At 38.5% G+C, this 20,959-nt stretch overlaps 1 protein-coding gene across 1 annotated transcript in view; it reads right to left on the reverse strand.

The window, feature by feature from the left end:
- Nucleotides 1-20,959, reverse strand: part of Tnks (tankyrase) — a 160,607-nt gene that overhangs the window by 43,291 nt on the left and 96,357 nt on the right. The window contains exons 6-11 of the mRNA XM_075986519.1: nt 12,934-13,028; nt 11,265-11,331; nt 10,790-10,976; nt 6,767-6,888; nt 5,243-5,334; nt 4,591-4,669 (exon numbers count right to left, since the gene is read on the reverse strand). Coding sequence (XP_075842634.1) covers nt 4,591-4,669; nt 5,243-5,334; nt 6,767-6,888; nt 10,790-10,976; nt 11,265-11,331; nt 12,934-13,028 — 642 coding nt within the window. The remainder of the gene's footprint in view (nt 1-4,590; nt 4,670-5,242; nt 5,335-6,766; nt 6,889-10,789; nt 10,977-11,264; nt 11,332-12,933; nt 13,029-20,959) is intronic.

A 20,959-nucleotide genomic window follows, 5' to 3' on the forward strand; every position in this document is an offset into this window, starting at 1 on the left:
ACTCTGTTTCCAGTCCTTTATCATTACTGGTAAAGCTGCGGCACTGTTCAGACAAAGGTTCACTTAAACTCTTAATGGTCTTCAGAAAATGATATCATAATTTAATTCTATCACATTTTCCAGCAGGAAAAACCGACCTTGTACATAATAACAGTGAAACACTGTCATATTTACTTCTTAATGGAAACACAAGATGCCAAACTAGAGTTTTTGTATGAATGTTCTTCATTATGGAAGAATACACCCCAAACTGCAAACACCCTAATTATTCACACTTTTCTGGAAATTAGATGAGACATACACAATTATGCAGCTGTAAAGATGAATGGAAACAATGAATTCCAATTTAGCTTGTTAAATCATGTAAATGTGGTTGGAGAGTTATTCTTGTGAAATACAGATCTTACCAAGTTAAGATCTTAATGTCTCTAGTCCTTGAAAATAAAGCTGAATCCTCAGCAAACAAATGTTATGGGCAAGAGAGAGTATTCCATGGTTTTCTGAAAATCTAGGATTTCACCTGTACTGCTCAAACAGATCAACAAAACACAAAGAATGCACTGTACCTTCTGTAAAAAATGGTGAAATGGAGTGATATGGAAAATAACTCATTCACATTCCCATTGCTCACTTACTCTGGGGAACTTCATGTCTTAAGGAATAAAAATTTATGTATCAATGGTTCTCAGAATAATTTGTAAGGGAATTTTTAAGATTTAGTTTAAAAAGTTTCATTTGATAAGGACTGATAGATAACACTCAAAACTGACAAGCTGGTCATATATTGAAATTTTATGTTCTACTTTCTATCCACACGAGATATTCACTTATTCCTTTAAGTGAATCTTGTTTTTCTGATACTTTAGAAATTAGCAGTTGGAGACCAAGTCCTAAGCCTTGACTTTCTCAACAAATATTTAACATTCAATGCTAAGATTATTTTTATGTCTATTAAAGTATAGAGTTGCATTCAAGAAGGAAAATGCTTCATTTAATGTTACATACTCAACTGTATTAACAATTGTTAAAATTTTCTTACTTAGAGGCTGTGATGGTCAATTTTGATTGTGATCGTGACTGGACTAAGGAAGTGACTAAGTAGTAATTAGTAAAGGAAATTGTGTGTGTGTCTATCTGTGAATGCTTTTCTACAGATGACTAGATTCTAACGGTTTCAGTTTAAATGAATGTGTTAATCCGGTGACAGATTCCAAATCTGGGGGCTACTAAAAGATGGGACTGCAGAAAGTCCTAGTTTGACTGGAGGAGCAGGTCACTAGGGTTGTGTCCTCTGTGCTTATATCTTGCTCCACTCTGCTGTCTGTGTGGCATGATGTGGCTATTCCAGCACACTCTCCTGCCACGATGGACTGAACCTTTGAACCACGAGTGAAACACACTTTTCCTCCCTTACCGTTTCTGTCAGGTACTGGATCGTAGGAACATGCTCAGAAAGTGCTACTGGAATCAGATGGAAACCATGGGTCATTTAAAAACCAATGGGAACCACAGAAAGAATATACTAAGCAAGGAAAACATGGCCCAGCAGCAGCCAAGACAATTTTTACTAATACATGAAAGACTGAATGCACCAACCCTTTGTGTGTGGGATTAACATCCTGCCTTGGGGTCCTGGAATGAGTAACAGGGAGTTGACATAGATTCTTCCTTCTTTCTCACTACCCCCCCTCCCCCCGGCTGGTTTGCGTGGAGCTTACTATGCAAACCAGGTTGGACTCAAACTCACCAGAGATCTACCTGCCTCTAGATCCTGAATGCCAGGTTTAAAGGCATCTGTCACTACAGCTAGTATGATATGGGATTTGAGATCTATTGACAACAACTTGCATTGTCTTTGTCCTTAAAGGAACTAATAACAACTTACTTGCTGCAGTGGAAGACCAGAAAGGATACACTACTCTAGAAGTCATTCTGCATCACTGGCAGAATGTTTTCTTTCTTTCCTTTCTCTCTCTCTCTCTTTCTTTCTTTTCTTTCTTTCTTTCTCTCTCTCTCTCTCTCAACACTACAGCAAGCCAACAAGGTCGTTTTTTTTTTTTAAAGATTTATTTATACTTATTATGTATACAGTGTTCTGTCTGCATCTACACCTGCAGGTCAGAAGAGGGCACCAGATCTCATTACAGATGGTTGTGAGCCATCTGGGAACTGAACTCAGGACCTCTGGAAGAACAACCAGTGCTCTTAACCGCTGAGCCATCTCTCCAGCCCCTGGCAGAATGTTGTCAATCAGAGAAGTCCACTGCTGAACTTAGATGCTGACAATGAAAATGCATTATACACATGAATGGCTAAGTTAGGACTGAGAACCTTAGATCTACACAATGTCAATGAGAAAGACTTTAAAATAACGTATTTTTCATATGCTTTTCTGAAATAAAATGCCTTATTGATGATAACAAATAAATAATATCTTAAAAAATTAAGAACATTATTCATAGTTTGTATGAGTATTATAAATGTCATAAAATACTTACAAACTCAGACCAGTACAAAAATAATGCTTACAAGTATAAGAGAAAGCCCACTTAGATTATTGATATTTCTGCTTGACATAACATATTTATATAACAATGCCATAGTTGTAGCTACAAAATAGGTAATAAATCTGTACAACTCTGCTCTCTGATTCTAATTCATCTTGATTTTAATTAAAAAACCCACTAAATTTCCGTTTAAAGCAAATTTTTGGATCATATGTACTGTAAATGAAAACATTTAATACACATAATCTTATTTGTAAAAGTATACTCAAGTAGTGCAATACTAAAACACCTAAACAGATCTGAGGCTGACAGAATGCAAGGGGAAAAGCAAAAGGCAGGAAAGATTAATTAAAATGGAAAGAAGCCTTTCCTTACTATGATGTAAAATATCATTTAGCTCTAGTAAGAGTATTTTAATTGTTGTTAAAGCCTATTTTTAATTGCGTGTATGATATGTGTCTCTGTGTGGGAATGTACACATCAGTGAAGGTACCATGGAGGTCAGGAGGTCAAGCTACCAAGATACCTAGAGCTGGAGGTATAGGCAGCTGCAAGTTGCTCAACATGGGGCTACGGATGGAACTCAGATCCTCTACAAGAGATGAGCCATCTCTCTAGCATCCAAATCCTTCCATTTTACAAAGAATTATGATGTAAGGACTGAGAGTCTGGTCACTGCTTAGTTGTGATACTTGGTTCATCTGCTATTATTAGTGGAAGAGATTTCACACACATGTGGAGCCCATTTAAGAAACATATTATTAACTATGTTTACTAAATGGTATTGTTTTTACTTGTAATGCTATTATTAATCACACTGAAATTTATTATTTTTAATAAATTTTATAATTTTATTATTTATTATTTAATAATTTTATAATTATTCATAAATTATAAAATTAATTTATTAATTTTCACTGAAAAATATGACAGTCAAATTTTGTCTTTCCTTATGCTCTTCCAAAACCCACCTAAACACAAAGCAGGAAACATTTATAAATACGTTTGAAGATTGTGTTTTAATATTTTTTAATTTTTTTAATTATAAAGTTATGATAGGTGGATATGCTGGTTAGTTTTTTTAGGGGTGGGTCAAGTTAAAAGTTAGAGTCGTCTGGGAAGAAAGACCTTCAGTTAAGACTGGCCTGTGGGCAAGTTTGTGGGGCATTTTCCTGACTAATAATTTTTTTTTTTTTAAGAGGGCCCAGGCCATTGTGCATGGTACCACCTGGGGCAAGTAGTTCTGAGCTGTATAAAAGTGTAAGCTGAGCAAGGCACTACAAAAACAAAAGAAAACAAACAAACAAAAAAAAATCAATTCAACCCAACCCAAATAATGTAATTTCCATGTTTTAAAAAGTGTCTATTTTACTTATGTGTATATGTGTGTGGATATATGCCACCTGTGTGTAGGTCCCCACAGAGGATGCTGGATGGGTGGCTGTGAACAGCCTGATGAAGATGCTGGGAACTGAACTCGGGTCTTTTTCATGGTTTTGATATTAAGTGCCCCCCATCAAGGCTCATGTCAGGGGTGTGGTTCCCAGACAATGGCACTATTCTGAAAGGTTTGAGAAGATGGGATGTGATTGGATGACATAGATACTGGGGATGGATCGTTTAAGATATCTTACTCCTGGTCCTGTCCTATCTTGCTTTCTGCCTTCAACAAAGTGACCACCATGCCTCTGTCATATGCTTCCACCACCATGGCTTTCTGCCCAAGTGCACAGGGCCAACGGACCACTAGAACTAACCCTTCTAAGATCATGAGCAAAATCATTTTTGAGTTGTTTCTGCCAGGTGTCTAATCATGGGGATGAGGAAAGAAACTAAAACAAATGGAAAGCTGAATGTATTTCAAAATACAGCAGTCAAGCCAGCTGCCTATTGCTTTCTAGACCAGGAAGAAAGGACAAAGAAACAATTTCTTAGTTAAAAAAAAATTAAATCAACTTCATTGAACAACCTGTGACTTTAAAGATAAAACCCAGAAACTGTCTTTTCTGAAGAGGAGGAATTTCTTGGGGATTCAAGTATTGAGAGCAGAATAGTTTCCTGCCTCAAGCTGAGCTGGGCGTACCTTTGCTCCGTGCTTATGCAGAACTTCCATGACGTCATTATGAGCTCTTTCAGCTGCGACATGCAAAGGGGTCATGAAACTATGGAAAGGAGAAAAAGCAAAGAGAATTTTTTTGTTGTTTTTTAAAAGATTTCATTTATTTATTATGTATACAACATTCTGCCTCCATGTATGCCCGCACGCCAGAAGAGGGCGCCAGATCTCACTACAGATGGTTGTGAGCCACCATGTGGTTGCTGGGAATTGAACTCAGGACCTCTGGAAGAGCAGCCAGTGCTCTTAACCGCTGAGCCATCTCTCCAGCCCCGCAAAGAGAATTTTCTAACTTTTTCTGTAACAACAATCAATAGCTAATGGTTGCTGACAGAGGGGAGTCATTTTCTTTAGTGGTGTAACCACTGCTAAGTTGCCTATGCTCATTCAAGCAACCCTAATTAAACTTAGTCAGAGAAAACCAAAACCCAAACAAACAGGACAAAAATGAGACATGAATCTAGGAAGGGACTTGTTGGGTAGAAGGGGTTCAGAGTGGGAAGGTGTGGAGTGGGCAATGGTGGGGCTGAAAAGGACCAAATTACATTACACACATGTATGAAATCGTCCAGTGAAAGAGAAGGAAAACGTTGGTCTGCTCTTTTGTAACTATACTTACTCCTTGTTCTTTTCGTTGACATTGGCTCCTTTCCTAAGTAGCAGTTCTGCCACTTGCTTTCTTTTGGGATGCAAGGAGGCCACGGCACAGTGCTGTAACACAAACAAAATTCAGCTTAAGAAGAGCAAACTTCTATTTAAACATGAATTCCTAAATGAAATTGCAGCTGGGAGCTATTTGCAACATTGTAATCTCAAAATACATCATGACATAATGATGCATTTTACTCTATGGAGATGGTCAATATTCCCTTTAAACATATTGGGAGCGCAAACTAAGTAAAATTATATTCTCAATTAAGCATTAAAGATACTTCATTTCTTTTTCTTCAGACAATACTACTAAGCATATATTGTATTGAAGGCGTTACAAACAACACTTTTTCAGAGCTGTGGAAATCTATACAAATGACTCGGGCCTTCCCTGGTCTATCAGCCACAGAAGTCAGTGTTTCTTCATTACTCCAACAGGAGGATAAGCTGATCTGCTCAGTCATTGGTGAAAACATGTGACTTAACTTAAAGCAATTTAAAGGAAGCAATACTCTCAGAAACTTCACATTTTATCCTTGTAACTATATAACCTTTTTATTTTGCTCCATTTTACATTGATGACTGTATTAACATTTTAAAAACTAAAACCACTCACAGTTGAGTAGAGTGACTACCCTAGAACAGCAGGACAAGCCCCTCATGGTGCTGGGGATTATACTCTGTGGCTCTTGGTGTCCTGGCCTAGAATCTGTAGACTGAAGTTATTTGAACTGGGTTTGATGGTTTTCAATTTAAGTTGGCCCATTTCAGTTTGGCTAATCTTTTAATGGTTTTCAGCAAAATGGACTAAATGGTCTTTCTGAGCCACACAGGTTTAAGGAAGTTAAATGAAGCATATTTACCAGTCTATGCTATAAAAACCGCATATGCTTAAATTCTGAAGCTGGGGGCCGACACGAACCAGACTAACGCCTGTGCCTTAATGTGTTTAATAACACAAAAATAAGTGTATCTTTCTGAAAGAGTAGGAGGAGGAAAAAAAAGGATAGTTTTAAAGGTAATTTATACAGTCAGGAACAGAGAGATCAGATGGAACATTTCCTTATATGAACATACTCTGTTATTTGAATGCAATTACACCAAAGGAAAACACATATATCTATGAAACCCTATTAATTCTAGAGAAAACAGATTTAATATTTATCTAGTAAGAATACTTCTAAAGAGAAGATTCTATCAGATCACACTTTGCATTATAATGAAAGCACTAAGTACAAAAGTAATTTGTCACAATAAGCTTGTGTGAACACAAGAGATAAAACAAGTCTATTCATGGCTGAGCAAATATCTAGTCCCTCACTCACAAAGAATCATGACCGAACCAAAGTAAAAAATCAGTGCAACCAACATTAAAATGCAAATTGCTGGCATTTCAGAGAGCAAGCCACTTTCAGGTTTTCGAAGTGAAAAGCATTATTTAACGCTGCACCACCGTTACTGACCTAGGGACCTATGGGTAGTGCCATCTTACCAGTGCTGTTTCATGAGACTGTGGCTGCTTGAAATTGATGATTTCCAAAGCAAGTGTTTTCTTAACTTTCGCCAGGTCTGCTTCTCTGGCTGCTTGCAGTAAAGAATGGCCTTTAAACTCATCTGCCAATAAAATAACAGTTATTAAATAAAAATGGCTATTAAATAAAAACGACAATTTTATAAGTTATAATCAATGCTGGAAATTATAATTTGCAATCCTGTAGGTTTGCACTTGGAAGGCTGAGGCATGAAGATTACAAATTCAAGGCTAGACTGGCCTGCAAAGCATTTGAGACCAGTTGTGTGAGAATGTCTCAAAAGGCCAGTACACACACAAATACAAAAACAGATAAACAAAACCCCTCAAAATTGTAAGTAGGGAAATAATTAACTTTGCATTCATCTCGATTTTACTTAAAATAGCGGTATAAAATCATAAAAATATAAGGAATGCAGTACAGGTTAAGAAAAAGTTTTGAACTCTAAATACTCCGAAAGGAACCTTTTATACTCTCAGAGCTGATGGGGAGTCACACACTAAGGCATGCACTTCAGCAGCCGAATCACTAGTGCATACACACTGGTGTGCTCTGCAGCTCTCCCACATAACACAGACCTTTATAGTCTGTCAAGGAAGACAGGAGGGGCCTACTTCTTCTTTTTTTTTTTTTTAATTTTTTATTGAGAAAAAGAAAAAAAAAGTTTTCTCTCCCCATCTCCCCTTACCCCCATCCCACCCCGGGGGCCTACTTCTTACACCATATTGTTCTTGCTACTCTTGCTGCCATCAGAATGAAATGCAAGTCACAGAACAGAAAATGATATTTAGAGGAATAGTCAAAATATTAACAGTACTTATGTCTTGACAGAGAATTGAAATGTTTGAGACCTGCCAGAATTAGAAATTTTTCAAAGAACAATAACTACATAAGAATAATTTTAGATTTTTATTTTCTATTTTACAAATTTGGTTTTATTTTATTAACAAAGCTGAAAAGCATTCTGTGAATGAAGTCTGGCACCAATACACAACCACTTCAGCTGTTCTAACGTCTGAACCTATGCATCTGCATGATACTGTGCTGTTTCTTCTTTCCTGTGAGGGCCCCACCACATTTCCCTCTCTAAAGACAGAGGAATGTACACAGACACCTGTTCAAATACACTGCGTGCCTTATGGACCATCAGTCACTCTTGAAGGCCTCGGTTTAGACGCTTTGGACACGTCCTCCAATATATTTGCCTTCCCTGAATGCTTTCATTTAGGGTCACAGCAGTTGTGGTCAGCCTAGAACCCCTGCCATGTTTATCCTTCACTGTCTTATCACGTAGCAAAGTTTGGCGCATAGTAGGCTCTCAATAAATGTTAGTTGTTATTAATAAGTTGTGGTTAGTTCAGAAAATAAACCATTTTCTAGATGACCTTTTATTTAACATTTCTTTTTTGAAAAAGTGTGTGTTTGTGCTCATGCACGCCACAGGATATGTATAGCAATCAGAGGACAACTTTTAGGAGTTGATTTTCTTTGTCCAAAGTCTGTTCTGAGGAATCAAACACACATCATCAGGTTTGTGGGGTAAGTACTCTTACTGGCTGAATCATCTTGCAGCCCTATTCATGGTTCTTTAACATTTGTAAATTTCTCAATATGAGACTTTAAAATTTTTGGAACAAAACACAAGGTAATATAACTGAGACGATAAAGTAAACCAGCAAATATCAATAGCAAAATTAGATGTTGTGATTTCAATACTATAAGTAGGGGATAATAAAGTTAGGGAATCACAGGTAGATATGTAAAGGGCAGGATCCTGGCAACTACAAAGGAGCAGATGCATTCAGAAATGGGAGCAAGCAAACTGTAGAGCTTTGCTAGAATAGGCAGTGGAGAAACTGAAGCTGAAGGCAAGTGACACTGTCTTTAATGAAAAGCATTCTACAAACAGCAACATGAAAAGGGCAGTTTGGCATTTTCCTATCATATAGTGAGAAATTGTGGTGCAAAAGAAAATAGCAAATTTATGGAAAATGTAAATATTAACACTGGAGTACTAAGGAAAGCAAGAGTTGTGGCACAGTAATACAAGTAAAGGCATGCTATTTCCTACACAAAATAGTCCTTATCTTTGCTGTTAGAAAAATCATAAGATCTCTGACCATATTGGTTTTGAAATTTAAAATATTTTATTGAGGAATAGTTATGATTAAAAAGCAATAACCCAGGAAGTAGAATGTCTACCAACTATGTAATTCTAAAATTTTAAATGCAAAAGGCTAAATAAGAATTTTTTGTCAGGCAGTGGTGGCACACGCCTTTAATCCCAGCACTTGGGAGGCAGAGGCAGGTGGATCTCTGTGAGTTTGAGGCCAGCCTGCTCTACAAGAGCTAGTTCCAGGACGGGCTCCAAAGCTACAGAGAAACCCTGTCTTGAAAAAAAAAATAACAAAAAACAATAAAAAGATTTTAATTTTAAAGTTTTATTTTTATTATTTTTGATTATGTGTGTTTGCGTCCATGTATGGGATGCTCATGGGGACCAGAGATATTGGATCCCCTGGAGCTGAAGTCCTAGTGATTGTGAGCCACTCCACAGTTGTGAACAGTCCCACATGGGTGCTGAGAACCAAATCTGGGTCCTCTGCATGAGTAGGAAACACTCTGAATGCCTGGACCTTCCACCCTGCCCAGTTCAGGTGTTTGCTTTGAGAACATCAAAGATATACAGTTTAAAAGATGCTAAATCTACTACTAACACTAACATGGAAACCTCTTATTTTTCATCTTTATAAAATGTCTAAAAGTTTGCCTTTCTAAATATATATCAAGAATAAAATTCAAACTACCTCATTTATTTGGTTTTCCAAAAAGAATAAATAAAATCAAGAAAGGGGATAAATATGCAGAATAATGTGGTTGTTATGAATAATAATGGCATGGTGTAAGCATTATTTTTTTCCTGTATAATTTCTTCTTTGGGCTGTGTGTGTGGTGTATGTATACCTAAGTATGTATGGAGGCCAGGTGAAGGTGTCCTGATCCTCTGAGGAAGGGGTTCTTCCATGAACCCAGAGCTAGAGCTCACGGTAGCCCTCCCCATGCCTAGGCTGGCAGTCAGAAAGCTGGAGATTGTCCTGTCTCTTTCCCTTACATCTGGGGATTACAGACACATGTGAAAAGTGACTGGCTTGTTATGTGAGGAGGACCAACATTCAGTTCTTCATGAATGCACTGCAAGCACTCTTAACCACTGAGCCACCTCTCCAGCCTCCTGTATAATTTTCTTTAAATTCTGTAATCTGAATGCCAACTACAAAGCATTCAGTAGATCCCGGTAGAATCTTATTTAATAAGAACTGCTATTGAGAAGGTTTCAAACAGCTAAGAAACTGCTCCCTGTAAAAAGCATACAAATCTAGGTAAATGTTAAGGTCTACAATAGAATAAGACAACCTAATAAAGCAGACTGTCTACACTTCTAATAAGACTCCTAATTTGTAAAAGGGTTGAGAGCAGAAGAAAAGGACAATGACGACATAAGGATAAATATGAGCCATCACATAAACTAAAGAAAGTAAATTAGCAAACAGAAAACACAATCCCAAAAAACCCAAAGCAAAACCAAACCAAACCAAACCAAACCAGACCAGACCAGACCAGACCAGACCAGACCAGACCAAACCAAACCAAACCAAACCAAACCAAACCAAACCAAACCAAACCAAACCAGGGACCTTGACAAATTAATTAGAATTGGGCTTAAAAAAACATGCCTGCAAACATGTATGTATGGAGTATATATGTGTGTTGTTCATATGTTTATAAGTATGTGTAACATACTTGTATGTATTAAGACTCTTGTGGAATACATGAAGCAAAGCATATGATTAGAAATGAATATGATGAACTAGTCCACATGTAAGAAGGGGAGGACATTGGTTAAAACACAGCCTGGTAATGAAGCAGAACTAAGACAGTCTCACTTATGCTAGCAAGATTAGGCTTAGGACATAAACACTTACAAGTCAGTCTTTCCCGGAGCTCAGGAGTTGGAGCCATATCAATAGCACTTTTGCCATGGCAGTTGACCAAGGTAGGATCTGCACCATGGCTAAGTAACAAAGAACAGACTTCTACACGGTTCTTGGAAGCAGCTTCATGTAGTGGAGTGAACTGCCACAGATCCATAGCATTAACACAGGCTCCATGCTGAATTAGGAAAAGCCCGACATTAGTAACCATTTCTATCAGGGAAGCAAACTCAGAAAATGAATTTCACTGAAAATTTCAGCTATAACTTTTGGAATGTAAGAGTTTTAAGTACACTTTTTAAAAAGTTTAAGTTGAATTTTCAAAGTTTCTAAGCAATGGAAATATTTTTTATATTTTATCTTATTGTCCTAAGAATAATACTTGTTAAAAAAAATCCACAAAATATAAACAACCTATAAAAACAAGAGGCAGGCCAATACTGTTCAATCTTTGGATCTTTCTTACCTTCAGGAGCAGCTCTGTGACCTCATAGTGTCCATACGAGCATGCATTGTGAAGAGGTACAAGTCCGCTAGATGAAAAGAGGAAATTGAAACACTAAAATTCCAAACAATCATCCGATTGTGAACTGCTAAAACCAATCTAATAAACTATTTTTAAAAAGCATTTTAAGAATTTATGGAAAGAACTCAAAGCACAGCTTATATCACACCTTTATTATCTATCTGTGGTCTTTATGCACAATTCATAAAAATAACGAAAACTCCCAATCAGAAGAATTAAAGGAAAGACTAAGGCACTAATAAACAAGTATCAGCATGGTTACTGGCAGGGAACTAATAGTCCTACTTTAGTCCACTGTCGTGATACTTTTCAGAATAAGAAATATCCAAATTATTAAAGCTTCCCTATCAGATTGCCCTTTCTGATTGAGTTTAGAAGCCACTCTTTTCTGGTGTGTGCTTCTCAATGGCTGCCTATTGTACACCCATCTGTTTTTAGATATGCACGAGGAAACAGGTGTACAGGGGCACTGGGCACTTGTGCCCCACTCTTTCAGGACACATGATTCACAGGAGGCATAAACTTGACAAGCAAGAAAAAGACAGCATGGGAAGGGGCTGACCTGAAATGGATGGATTCTCCTCCTTGTAACTGTCTCAAGTACTGAGTTCATTTCTATGCTTTCTGACATGAATGTGAGCTGAATGAAAGAAGTCTCTCTCTAGGGCATTTGTTCTTTATGTTGTCAATCACAGAAGTTTAACATCATCTGCCTCACCTGGGTAGAGTCAATTATCCTTGGCATCTTAAGGCCAGATAATGAGAAATGTTAGCTTTTCATATAGGACAGAAAGCAAATGTTCATAGGTTGTTTGAAACTAGAAGGAAACCGGTAATCTTCCAATATTTATCAATTCATAAAAAATGACACTTTGTTCCTAGCCATTACTTTACTAGGCCAAACAGTTTATAATTAATGTAGACCTCTGTGTGATTTCTTTGGGACTTAACGACTGCGGGAACCGGGCGGGACAGAAACCTCAGTCAACATTACTTCCTGTACCAATGTTTATCAAGAGCATCCAGATTGAATTAGTTTAAGTGGATCAAAGGAAAATCCAGCTTAAAAAAAATTACTCATTAGTACAGTTTATTAATAAGAGGAAATTCTCTTAATAGCTACTATGCTAGATAATCACAATTTTCAGTACTTTTAAATCGCTCTGAAATGCAGTTTAAGAGATAAAACTGACTATAATTGTGAAAAATAATTTTAAATAAAATCGCAATAAAATTAAATTGGTGTAACAAATGGTTGTGGGAAGTCTATAGTATATACATAAAATAACATCTGACATCAAGTCAAAGAACATTATTTTTCAATTTATTATTATTCTATGTGTATGGTATCTGCATGTTTATGTACCGGGTGTCCACAGATGCTAAAAGAGGGCACTGAATCCTGTGGAACAGGAGTTAGACATAGGTGTGAGCAACCCTGTGTGTGCTAGGAATGAAACCTAGCCAGTGCTCTTAACTACTGAGCTTTCTCTTTCCAACCCCAGCTGAACATTCTTAATGAGTTAAAACCTTCAGACTATCAAAAGATGAAAACAGCATAATCATCCATCCATGAAATCCTTAAAAGGCAACAAATGGCTGCACCTACCCTTTGTCTTTTGCATGAACATCAGCACCATGCTGGAGAAGCAGCTGAACTATCCGAACTCTGTTGTAGCCTGCTGCCAGGTGTAAAGGAGTAGACTGGAAAGGAGAAAGAAGAGCTCGTCATCTCTTCAGGTTTTGGTTTCAAGATGGCCTTGGTCCCCACTCGGTTTATAATTCCCTTTCCAGTGTTATCTGCAATGGCTTTATTCTGGTCTGTCCACATCAAAACTCATGTCACTCATAAGTGTAGCCAGGTGCTAGGGCCTTCAAGTGAGGGTACTGCTTTTCTCCAGGAAGTGAGTTAGGGCTCTGGAGGCACTGGGCTGATTTCACAAAAAGGAGCTTTTGCGAAGCAAGTCCTGCTTTGGCTTGCTCTCTTGTCCTCTTCCCGTGTGACCTTGCCCTCTCCTCCTGGTCTGCTTCACTTCTCTGTCACACATTCACTCACTCATTCCTGCCATGATGAAGCAAGGGGTCCTTGCCAGACGCTGGCAACATGCCATCTGGATCTTCCAGTCACAAGAGTTACAAGATGTGTCTTTAAACATCCCCCAGATCAGTTTATAGCAGCATGAGGCTAACAACCTCATCCATGTCCCCACTGAGCCTCAAGGGCTTCAATAATCAAGCTCTCCCGCAAGTCCTGTGTTCGTTCCTTCCTTCCTTCGTTCCTTCCTTCGTTCCTTCCTTCCTTCGTTCCTTCCTTCCTTCCTTCCTTCCTTCCTTCCTTCCTTCCTTCCTTCCTTCCTTCCTTCCTTTCCAGCATGAACCATTCTTGTTATGCTAATTTAAAGTCAGTCCCAATAACTGGACACATAAAGACCTGACTTTCAAACTTTGATGGAAAAGACTGAGCGGCATCCATGAAGAGCTATTTGAAGACACTCTAGTGGAATCCAAAAAGACAGCACACTTCACCATTCCTTATGACTTCTAGCAGTAAGGCAAAACTCCACTGTTCCATTGGCTGCCCACTATACACAGCTTCTGAATCGGGAAGCTTCCTCCAGAGACAGTCCTACTATGGAAGACTGCTCAGTAAGCTAGCAAGCTGTTATTTGGCAAACCTGACATTTAATATTTTGTGGAAAAGGTGGTAATTTAATTGACTATGAGCAAAAACGATTTTCCTTTTTTGTTTTTTTTCAGTATAAATCAAAAGGCTTTATTTCATATTAAAAAAATAAATAACACCATCGCCAGCACTCGGAAGGCAGAGGTAGGCGGATCTCTGTGAGTTCGAGACCAGCCTGGTCTACAGAGCTAGTTCCAGGACAGGCTCCAAAGCCACAGAGAAACCCTGTCTCGAAAAACAAACAAACAAGCAAACAAAAAAAAATAACAGAAAACTATACGGGTTTATAAGTCAGGCTGGGTGGAGGGGCTTCACTGGGAAGGGGAGAGGGTGTGGTCAGAGCTCGGCTCAAGGGCGTGGCCTAAGGAGGCACAATCTGGCCTCGAACTCGTGATCCTACTGCCTCTGCCTCCTTCAGCAAATCCTACCGGCGTGCGCCACCACAACCGGCTCGATTTTCCTTTTTTTTTAAAAAAAAATTATTTATTTATTTATTTATTTATTTATTTATTTATTTATTTATTTATTTATTTATTTATTGTGCAATATTCTGTGTGTATGCCTGCAGGCCAGAAGAGGGCACCAGACCCCATTACAGATGGTTGTGAGCCACCATGTGGTTGCTGGGAATTGAACTCAGGACCTTTGGAAGAGCAGGCAATGCTCTTAACCTCTGAGCCATCTCTCCAGCCCCTCGATTTTCCTTTTTTATAATGCTCTTTACTCAACTTTATTTGCTCATAGTTGACTCAATACTTCCCATTTCCAAAAATGAACAAATTTCTAAATAACAATATATACACTTATTTTAAATGTTTATGCAAACAGTCAAAATGTAAAAAAAATCAACTTCCTACTTCTCAGATTTTTTTTTTGTTTGTTTGTTTCGAGACAGGGTTTCTCTGTGGCTTTGGAGCCTGTCCTGGAACTAGCTCTGTAGACCAGGCTGACTTCTCAGATTTTTAAAAAATTCTTTGAGTAAAATTATATTTTGAAAGTGGTAATATGCTTAGTTTACAAATAGTTGAAACAGTTATGAAGCTCAGATAAATGAGGAGGCTCTGTAATTGATCAGGTTAAAAAAATAAGAGGATGCCTGATATAAACTGTGAAAAAATAGTTAAGGAATTTCAAAAGTTTTACAAATTGCTAACACTGGTACCTTGACTCAGGAAGACAGAGAAAAAATGCCAGTGTCCAGTTTGGAAAGAACCATTAGAGAAGGAAGCAGAGCCAAAGTGGCGATGGACAGAACTGGGGGCTAAGGTTATTGAATTTATAAAGCTCCCGCATGTTACGGTGTCATTTTATGATATGCTTTGAATGTGGATAGCATCATTTTCATCAGCTGACACCTGGACTGGTGCAAGGAGAATGAGCTGAGCACAGGCATGCATGCATTCCGTCTGCAGTGTTGATGTGACCAGCTGCTGTTTCAAACTCCCACCACCCTGACTTCACAATGATGGACTGTACCCTGGAACTGTGAGCTAAATGAACCCCTTTCTCACCTATGTTGCATTTGTCAGGCTATGTTTAGCAACAGGAACTCAAACTAAGATGGTCATGACCCCTGACATTTAACCATGGGCAGTGTGGTATTCGATGTATTTTCCAGGGAAGACTGAAGCCATAGCTATGAAGCTCTGGTGTAAGTCACTAGAGAGTCATCTAATTCATAATGCATATACAGGGCTTTTATTTTCTTTAAGATGAAAATTCATTGTGGCTGATATAAATCCCCTGTAATTTCTCAAGCAATGGTGACCAACTTGTTTTGGTCTGTCCAGGACATTTCCTGGCTCCAGGAAACTCACTGTTGTCAGGACTCCAGGCAGATTTAATACTGGTCAAATTTCTTAGTGTTAAGAGCTACCAAAGTCAGAAAGAGTTTGTTTGTGTATGTGTGCGTGCGCGTGTATACACACGTGTGCATCCTTACATGCATGTGCATTCCCAGGAAGACCTAGTACTTTAGTACATTAGAAGACTACTAGGAAGAGTTAGTTCAAGACAATGAAGGCTACCCATTTTGTCATCTACTGCCTTATTTCTTCCAGGCACGGCCTCTCTTAGCTCCATATACTTCACAATATAGGATGCTATTTAAGTTCTTCCTCCAGATTCTTGCTCTACAGTTTCAACTACAAAATGATTCTGTAAAATAGTTCCATAATTTTTCAACATACAAATACGAAACTTCTTCACTAAAAACAAGTTTAGAGAAATTATTAAACACCAATGCATTCATTTCCTATATTTTAATAGTCACTAGTTAAAATGACATTGTTCCATGAACTTCTGTCATCTCTCTTGACTACATCTCTTCCCTACCTCCAAAAGTATTCTAAAAGCAAATTCTTTCAGACTTCCAAGTTACTATCAAACCCAACAAAATAGATCTCATAATCCAATGTTGATGTCAATATCCCGCTTTTTTGGATGTTCCTATAAAACTGCAACAATCAAGGTTAATATAATTGGTTACTGTGTCTTGTAAATTTCTCAAATTCAAAACAGTTTTCATGCACCCTGATGAAATACGAATTCCAATTGGTCTTAATAATAAAAACCCAGCCACTAGAGAGACCTTTGACCTCTACTGAATCCTCAGACTGAAGGGGTGATCCTTATTTTAGACAAAACAAGGGGAGAGAGGAATATAAGATAGGAGGAGACAGGAGCTCAGATGTAGTTTGAGGTTTTGTAGAGATAGCATTTAGTCTGAGGATTTGTAGAGACAGGATCATCCCTTTGGTCTGAGCACTGGTGGAGGTAAGAACTCTCTACTGGGTGGCCACACTGCTTCTCTGATATTTCACCTTTCATCTCCTAATATCTGTTTCCATGTTTTTATTATTAAGACCAATTAGAATTTGTGCTACACCCTGATTTTTGCTGTTGTTAAAATAGTGCCCCACTGAAGAAAATGCCTTTAGCCTGTCTCCTTCCCAAAGTAACTAGCTTGTGGTTACACCTATGTTGCCTATAAACTAGGACTTCACTTTCTTCCTTCAAATGAACATCTAACTTTTCTCCCCATTACTACACAGTTTACAGAGAACCAGCACCTCTCCCCTATTACTACACAAGTACCCCAGCAGGGGACAGAGTAAGGCTAAGTATTTCTGTTAGTGGCAAGACTGTTAAGTGTGTCCTCAGTTTTGCAACCATATTTCTATCAATCTATGAGTCTAGATACTGTCTTACTTTTAAACTCTGTCTTAGAAAAGCTGCATATAAATATAAACAAACACAAAGCCTAAAAATTCAACTTTTTTGATCTATAAAAGCCATGCCTTTCTTTAAGTATGGCTTCTAATGTGAAAATATTAAGTATTTTCTCAATTTTAACTGGTCTCAAATTATCAGTTTCTTTATATGAATCATTCTCTTCAGGGTAGAACCGCTTTAAATGTACAGATTAACATAATCTCTCCAAAACTGCAAGCAGTGAGGAAACCATGCTTGTGCTCCTCTGCAGGCCAGCATGCCCAGAGGAGTCACAGGCACAGCTGCTCAAGGGTTCTTGGAGCTTTCCTGTGTCCATGACGGTGTGTTTGCTCTTCCTAGAATCCGTCTAGTTGCTGCTTCTGTCACACCAATAGGACCGCATTATAGCCTTCTGCGATTTGACTTTTTCTTTCTAATGTTATCATAGAAAAGTCTGTCTTATTCTTTGTAATGGCTATACAGTATTTCTATTGTGTGGCTGTACCATGATTATTTACTCACTGCCTATAAATGAGTATTTGAGTATTTCAATTCTCGCTCTATTTTATCAAAGTCTATCTCATTTGGACCTATTATTTGGTTAAAATAGATTTGTGTTTCCCTGATACAAATACAATACTACACCAGCCATTAAGTCAAAACTCCTAGGTAAACACAATAAACAAAATCGGAGCTTTATTACATTATTATCAACAGAGACATGATTAATCTGCTATGACGGAACGCTTTAAGCTCTTTGAGACACGGATACTTAGATGAGAATCCAAACAAATGAAAAGACAGAAAATCAATATGGGCATCATTCCCTAGAAATAAGTGCATTTTGTTTCTGAGCCCTAACTTTTAAGTAGTATAATTATGAGGATCAGCATCCTTGAAGTTTCTGAACTCTTTTTACACAGTGTGTGTATATCAACTGACTAACAGAGTAAGTGTCTGGGTTTGAAACTACTATTACCACCTTAGAGCAGATGAAGAAGCTAGGGAGCAGGGAGATAACAGAGAGAGGCAGACCAAATTCAGGAAGGGTGACATCATTCTCATTCTGCATTCCTTATTTTCCATTGACTAAAAGCTCAGACTCACAGACTGATCTTCAGAAACAGACTGGTGTGGCCGAGAAAAAAGTATCTGTGGCAAGGAGCTCATTGGTTCTAAGCATGCCAGCACTCCTCAGATTGTAACAAAGAACTACATACTCCAATAGTGAGCCCATACCATTAGAATGAGCAGCCCAGAAATGTTGGGCTTCTTCATAATAAAAGCTGCCTAGAAGTACAGCCCTAGGAAGAAGGAAATGAACATAGACAGCAAGTTTTATTCTGCTTTCTTCCCACACTGCTGCTGAATCCCCAGACAGATGGGCACTTTGCCTTCTTCAAGTAAGCCCCCTTCAACTACTTGCAGAACAACTTCCTGGCTACTCTTGGTCAGTATCTCTTCTCAGATACCCCAAATAGGTGCTAAATCTGGAATCAAACTGAGTTTTCAGCCAGGAAGACCTCTAAATAAAAAAACCAAAAAAAAAAATACCCTCATAGCCAGGTGGTGGAAGCACATGCCTTTAATGCCAGCACTCTGGAGGCAGAGGCAGGTGGATCTCTGTGAGTTCCAGGCCAGCCAGGGCTATATAAACTATCTTGAATGAGGAGCAGAAGGAGGGAGAACATGAGCAAGGAAGTCAAGACCGCGAGGGGGGCACCCACCCACTGAGACAGTGGGGCTGATCTAACGGGAGCTCACCAAGGCCAGCTGGACTGGGACTGAAAAAGCATGATATAACCGGACTCTCTGAACATGGTGGACAATGAGGGCTGCTGAGAAGCCAAGGACAATGGCACTGGGTTTTGATCCTACTTCATGTACTGGCTTTGCGGGAGCCTAACCTGTTTGGATGCTCACCATCCTAGACCTGGATGGAGGGGGGAGGACCTTGGACTGGCCACAGGGCAGGGAACCCTGACTGCTCTTTGGACTGGAGAGGGAGGGGGAGGGGAATGGAGAGAGGGGGAAGGAAAAGGGAGGCGGGGAGGAGGCGGAAATTTTTAATAAAAAAAAATGAAAAGTGAAAGAAAAAAAACAAAACTAAAACAACAAAATTCACTTAAGCACGACCTGTTGACATTATTCCCTGAAAAGGTTTCAGCTCTGCACTGAGAGGCTATTATTATGAGAATCAGTATCCTTGAAGTTTCTGAACTCTTTTTACAAAGTGTGTGGCTAGGTCATCTGTCACTTGAAGCCTATTCCTAAGATTTTGTGAATTCTAGACAGATTCCATGAAGAAATTAAGTGGGGTGACCTGAGTCTGAAGATTCTAGATGGATTCCATCAAGGAAGATAGAGGACTAACTGGTAGTTTATAGCCTCAAAGAAGATGTTCTTCCAAAATAACAGACTCGTCAACAGGAAAACATACAAATATCTGAATTCAAAGTTACAGACCTTATGAGATACTTTATATAACAACTATTCTACATTTCAACTACCTTAAATTAAAAGTCAGTCCTGGGGCTACAAAGCCTGCAATCCCAGCTATTCGAGAGGCAGGAAGATTGCAAGTTCAAGGCCAGCCTAAGTAACTTAGACCCCCATCTCAAAATAAAAAGAGAGCTGTGGCTGTTATCTGTGGTAGAGCACTTGCCTAGTATGAAGAGGGCCCTAGATTCAAACCCCATTAATGTCAGAAAAGTAATTTTAAAAATATTTTTAAAGGGAAACTATAAAACCTGTATTTTATATGTGTTACAAAGATAAAGATAAAAGAAATGAGTAGGGAACCCCTGGGACAACAGAGCTCTAAATGCCAACTTAATTCAATTTGAACTCAACATCACTGTTGTAGAAATCCCAAGGAGATTCTTTAGCCAGCAACCAATTTGAGTTTCTCTTTTTAACCTCAGTCCAGAATCAGCCAAAGAAGTCCAGTATGTGAATGGAAAGCTTTTAGCATCTTCTTACAGGGTGTGTGGGAGGAAAAAAACGATACGCTTAAGCATTCTCAAGGCACAGCTCTAGCTCTTCGGGTCTAGTGAGAAACAGTTGGCAAGCCAGGCTTGCTAGTTTGACTGAACCTTGGTATTTTGTGTTTTAAGGAGAAAAATCCTCATACTATCTAGCTCCTATAAATATCTTCCTACTCTTACTTCATATTTGAGTGGATATGTTGGGGTAGGTTCAACCTTTCCCCCTTTCCATGTGGTGCTAGGAACTGAACTCATGGTGTTACACAGCTAGACAAGTGCTGACAAGACATAGCCTTGGCTGTCAATTTCCTTTTGCAATTAATGTTTGCAATCTTAGGTATTCAGACCTAAACAGAAAACATTTTAAGCAACAGGGGGTGAGGGAGGCTGCACAGTGAAGAGTGCTTGTTGCTCTTCCAGGACCCTAGTTCAGTTCCTAGCACCACATCGGGTGGCCCAAAATCTCCTTTAATTAATTATCAATTAATTAATATTCTTTAATTTAATTAATTCCCAGGCCCAGCTCCTGAGGATCCAATTCCCTCTTCTGGCCTCCACAAGTACCTGTACATACAAGGTACACATATATACATAAATAAGAATAAAAATAAATCTCACAAAAGGCTCTAGATAATTTACAATAGACAGACAACAAATTTAAAAAGACAAATTCAAATTGCAATTACTGGTGATCTACGAGGACAGAGGGACGACTTCCTTTACAGCAGCCATGTAGTAGTCATTAATGGTGA

The sequence above is a fragment of the Microtus pennsylvanicus genome, chromosome 9 (assembly GCF_037038515.1).
Source record: "Microtus pennsylvanicus isolate mMicPen1 chromosome 9, mMicPen1.hap1, whole genome shotgun sequence".
Lineage (NCBI taxonomy): Eukaryota > Metazoa > Chordata > Mammalia > Rodentia > Cricetidae > Microtus > Microtus pennsylvanicus.